At 40.5% G+C, this 5,728-nt stretch overlaps 1 protein-coding gene across 1 annotated transcript; it reads left to right on the plus strand.

Annotated features, from left to right (window-relative positions):
• Positions 1–375: 375 nt before the first annotated feature.
• Positions 376–2,626, plus strand: LOC104613817 (follistatin-like; the record flags this gene model as incomplete). The annotated part of the gene is made up of 3 exons (XM_010290016.1): positions 376–600; positions 1,597–1,839; positions 2,544–2,626. Coding segments are annotated over 3 exons (551 nt in total), but the record flags the coding sequence as incomplete, so codon positions are not given.
• Between the last annotated feature and the right edge of the window lie 3,102 nt (positions 2,627–5,728).

The raw sequence follows: 5,728 nt of genomic DNA on the forward strand, positions 1-5,728 counted from the left end.
GGCAAATGCAAAAGTAGGTTTGCAAATCTAATCTGATCTCCCTCAAATGACAAAGGGTGTGTGTCTGAGTGTACGGAGGAGGAGCTGTTGGACGTACTTTCCCACAGGAACCAGAGTGATGTTCCAAATGCTGGGAGACAGTAACTAACCATACTCAACAGGCAAGGATGTAGCTGGATTGAGAGTTGCCCACAGTCTAGCAGCACTTGTGTCCCACCAGCTACCCTGAGATGGGAAGGTTTCCTCCAGTGGCCCTTAAATGAGGAGAGCTGCTGAAGGCTCTCATCTGATGATTTGTTTCATTGTGTCACCCATTCACTCCTCACTGGGGCTCTGGGATCTATTAATCATTGTGTGTTTCCATCTTTATTTCAGAGACCTGTAGGGATGTTTTATGCCCAGGCAGCTCCACATGTGTGGTTGACCAAACTAATAACGCCTACTGTGTGACATGTAATCGAATTTGCCCAGAGCCTACCTCCCCTGAACAGTATCTCTGCGGGAATGATGGCATAACTTATGCCAGTGCCTGCCACCTGAGGAAAGCTACCTGCCTACTGGGCAGATCCATTGGATTAGCCTATGAAGGAAAATGCATCAGTAGGTATCTCGGTCAGAGGGTAAGGGTGGGGGGAGCTTCCTGGCTCAGCTGTTTCAGAATATTGTGTGTGGAAATGGATGGATGTAGTGAGCATTGGAGAGGAAGAGAGACTTCCAGCAGCCTGGGTTTGTGCTTCCCTCCAGGAAAAGGAGAGCCAGGGTGAGCTTTGCCCCAGAAAAGGCTGCAAAAGGGATGAGGGCCTGATCCTGCTTCTTTTGCTATCACTGTGGGTGCTGACATTAGTACCCGAGGGGAAGTACTTGCCATTAAATAGATGATGACATAGTTACAGCATAACAAGTTCTCAATATTCAGTGGATCTGGATTCCTGGAAACAATTGTCTTCAAGTTGTCTTAGCAAAGCTTGCATTAACTTAATTGGAAACATCTGATCACTTTTTTCCTCTTTAAAGATATTGCAAAGTTTGAAGACGGTGGGTGAAGATTGGAAAATAATCTCTGTGCATCCTGACGTTTTGTATTGTGATTTCCAGAAATGAGTGATAGTGAAGCATGTTACAAGGAAGCTTCCCAAAACTGCTGGGGGGATTCAGGGGAGTCCCAGGCTGCTTTTAGTTGACATAGGTTGAGGTGAATTCCCTTTCCAATATTGCAGACCACTACTCTATGTGGGTTAGTTTAAAAATAATTTATTTAGAAATGCTGAATGTGTTGGCAATTTCTGCATTTACTGCTAATTTGGGGAGCTGAATTTCCACTGACATCAAATGGAGCAGGAAGGTCATGTACAATTGGCAAATGTAATTCTGCATTCCCAGGGCCAAGCTCTGCTGGCACAGCTATCTTTCCTCCCCCACATATAGACAGGCAATGGTATCCAAGGGACTACTTGCTTTAGTAAAATCAGTAAGTATCACATCTACTGCATCTGAGCTTTGTCTATTCACTGGGGGAAGGGGAGTTTGGAGTTGTTTGTTGCTTTTCTTTTTCCTTTGTCTTTTCACTTACCTCTAGCATCCTGTGTATATTTTTAGAAGCCAGATCCTGTGAAGACATTCAGTGCAGTGCTGGGAAGAAATGCTTGTGGGATTTTAAGGTTGGCAGAGGTTGGTGCGCCCTCTGTGATGAGCTATGCCCTGAACCATGCCCTGAAAGCAAGTCAGACGAGGCAGTCTGTGCCAGCGATAACACAACTTACCCAAGCGAGTGTGCCATGAAAGAGGCAGCCTGCTCCATGGGTGTGCTTCTAGAAGTAAAGCACTCTGGATCTTGCAACTGTAAGTGAGATTTTTAACTCTGAAGGCAATCGCTAGGTAATGAAGACTTACACCTTAAAACATAAGAAAGCTTGATTTAGAGATTCGAGATGCAGTACAAGGGCCATATAAGTATGTATCTATCATGCACACACTTTGGTTACTGATAAAATGCAACAGATCAACAACGAGTTGGCTTTCAAGTTGGGGTTTTGGGGCTATTCTGAGGACAAGTAATTTTGTCAGAAAGGGGTTGCCCTAGGAGGGTAATTCTAGTGATTTTTTCCTAATTTGTCTGCTCTCGTGTACTTTGATTGCTTTATTAACACCTGGATAAACTGTAACTGTGTCCAAAAGAACAAGCTTAATGGTAGCACATGGGCACCTGGTTTAGCACAGTTGCCTCTACTAACTCTGAATGAAGGACACAAAGCATTTAAACCTAGAACACAAGAGCGCTTTTTATTTGATTTCAGGAATCTGCCAATAAAACCTGAGCCATTGATTCTTCAGAACTTTCTGCAGTTATGACTTCATAGATTATGTATAAAAAACCTTATTGCATAACAGCCGATGCCAAAGAGCATCTCAACATCACTACAAGTCGCATAAAATGCAACGCTCTATTATGGCTGTTCAGAGGGCTTTGAAAACATGCACTGAGCTGCTTCTGCGCTGTTGTTGTCCTTATTTAAACAACAGCTCCCCTGTATTCCCCCATCTAGCCATTAATGAAGACCCAGAGGATGAAGAGGAAGATGAAGACCAGGACTACAGCTTTCCTATATCTTCCATTCTAGAGTGGTAAAAACTCCATCACTATTGGAACAGCCATTGGGCACAAAATCAATGACCATACTGTAAATAAGTATATGCTTATTTATTTTGGGGAGAAAAAAAAGTATACATATAGTTGAGTCTGGTAGACATTTATTTATACTTTGTCATGTTTTATAATTTATACATGAAATGGCTGGTTGACTGTACACCTCGTTTTTTGAAGAAATTTATTCGTTAGGGGAAGAGCAGTGTTATTTATTGTGAGGTCTCTTGCTTGTAAAGCTAAGCTTTTCTTTTTTCTTGTAAACTATAAAAGTCCATTCCTTAGAGTTTACCCACATGATCTCATCTCTTTGTTTCACTAATGTTAACTCTTTTCCACTTTAACAAACTTGCATGTTGGTTTCTGTTATGTTTATTTATTGGATTTTCTACTTGCCGGTTCTGTACATAAAAGATCCCTGGGTTGTTGTTTACAAGGAATCTTGACTGACCAAAAGACATTGTAACTGACTTAAATATACTTCCAGGGTGCAGTGAGGCGATCTTTAAGGAAACTTCTTCCACTTCACTTCACTTCTGATCACATCATGTACTGAAGTGATCTCAATGTGCTGGGCATATATATTGTACTATATGTATTCTGGACTCAAATCAGATTATGAAGGTTGTTAATATCTACAGGGCTAACTGTAATAATAATAAAGGGTTTATTTTATTTTTATTGTGGGTTTTTTTGTAACATGCATAAATGTTTTGTCAGGTGTTTCTTTTAAGATGGTCTTGCAGTACCACTTTCAAAGTTTTGTTTTCCCAATCAGTGTGTCACTAAAAGTTATATCAAAGCTTTATCAGTTCAAGTTTCTTGCTTTTCATAATACTTTTTTTCTGATGTAATTTTATTTTCAAACATGGTGAGTTAAATATAAATTCATTTAAATATATAGTTTTTTACTTTTCTACCATGTAAATGTGCAATGTATATAAAAGTTATAATGTGTATTTGTAAATAAATGATGAGTGAAAAAATAAAAAATGGACTTTTCCCTAGAGGCAGTCCTCAGTTTTTGGTTCTAAAGGGTTCTGGCCCTCTGGTGCAAAGATGACATACTGGTGGTTAGGGGAAAGGAGGCTTGCGTGTGATGTAGCAGCAAAACACACTGGTTAAGGCTAAAGCTTTCAGCTGACATTGATTCAAGAAACCCTTTTTTCAGACAGGAACAATGTCTCCAGTTCATTGGTATTAATTAATTTTAAATCCAAGTACACTGATGGAGAAGAGATTGGGCATTTTTGTTTCCCTCGCCATCCTCTAAATAAAAAGTCTGTCATTTCTTGGACATAGTTAATTTTCATATTTCTAGGAGGTTTTGAACATGCATTTGAAGTTTTGCTAAGCTTCAGATCCATGTTACGGGGGTTGAAGCTGTATCACCATTTTAGATGATTGATAGAAAAAGCAAAACATGGCCTAGTTGCCTAAATGCATGATGTGTAACAATTAGCACAAAAGACCAAACCCCCCCCCAAACAAAACCCCAGATTATCAAAGAACACATAATCACTTGGAAATTATTTGCCCCCAAAAGGAAGGTTAATTCAGAAATTCTTTTTGATGAACCAATATTCAGACTGGACACACTTTTAAGAACGGATACTAATACAGTGAACTGAGGAAAGGTAACAGCCATAAGCACAGCAAGGACTAAATGCTACCTGGGTTATGCTGTTCTCCCAAATAAGGCCCCACTTATCAAAATTATTCTATCATACTGCATAAAACTCAAAAATGTACTTAAGCACCTTCATCAATAGTGTTTAAGAATTTTGCTGAACTGAGGTTTGAGACCAGAAGTTGACTGACTTACCCATTTTGTTTAAATACAGATCATATTTAAAGGCTGTTCCTCCTATAGAGTAAACTCTAATTTGTTATGGATTGTTCATCATTATCTGAAGCAAATATAATTTATTCATCTATGAATACATAAAAACTACAGGTGTGCATTTATAATACTGTATTCAAAATAATACCCCCCCCGCCCTTCATACTCCTGTTGCTTCGTTTAGACAAGTAGTCTCTTCAGAAGGAAGTGCATGATGAGACGAGCAAAGGGTGCAGGATTTTAGTCTCCTGAGGGCAACAAAACCCAGAATAAAAGAGAACGGGGGCTGGGAAAACAGAGGGATGGAAAAAGAACCTATGGGAGAAATCTCTTGAGGAACTAATAAACACATGACAATGACATAGAGACAAAATGTTTAATAGATGTGGAGAGTATCAAAGGAGATTCTTTTCAAATTCAGATAGGTGCCAGCTACTTAATTTCCAACAAAACAACGTCATTAAAAGACTGTATTTAATTGTAAACATATTTACATGTCTTACAGAAAGACTGTAGCAGAGCAGGATTTCTGGGTTGTAATTTTATGCTGGTTCACAAAATAACTTTGAGAAAGTCACTGACAGCCAAATTCAAAAAAGCAACAAAAATGCCAGGAAGCTATATTTACGCACGTACATGTACGCGAAACAGCCACAAAAATCTACATCAGGTTTTTGCTGACAAAATTATCTAAAAGTTCTGCTACTACATTTCCCATCACTACTGCTATTTCTATACCACTGGAAATCTTGAAACCTACCTTGCACCTGCCTGTAATGTACAGGTGAGGCATCTCCTGAGGGGCTTCACAAGGTAGGCATCTTCTGAGCATACCTAACATACACCAACCTTGGCATGAAGCACAGCAGTCCCAGAGACTGTCTCACAGAAACATGTCCAGAGGTTGTGGTATATCTCGAAGCATCTGTGGCTGTGATTATGTCTGTGCTGCAGCAGGTATACCTCTGAAGGGGCTGTGGCTCAAGGATAAGTCCATGCTGCAGCAGGCACACCTTGAAGCATCAGTGGCTGGTGCACCTCAAAATGTGTGGCCATGAATAAGCCCACGACAGAGCAAGTACACCCCTGGAGAGACTTCAGACATGGATAAGGCCACTCTGGAGCAGGTTTACCTCTGAAGGGACTGTGGCTGTGGGCAAGGCCACACTGGAGCAGCTGCACCTCAAAGCGACTGTGGCTTTGGATAAGAAGGCCAAAAGGCCAACTGTATCCTGGGCTGCATC

This window comes from Phaethon lepturus, unplaced genomic scaffold, assembly GCF_000687285.1.
Source record: "Phaethon lepturus isolate BGI_N335 unplaced genomic scaffold, ASM68728v1 scaffold22286, whole genome shotgun sequence".
Lineage (NCBI taxonomy): Eukaryota > Metazoa > Chordata > Aves > Phaethontiformes > Phaethontidae > Phaethon > Phaethon lepturus.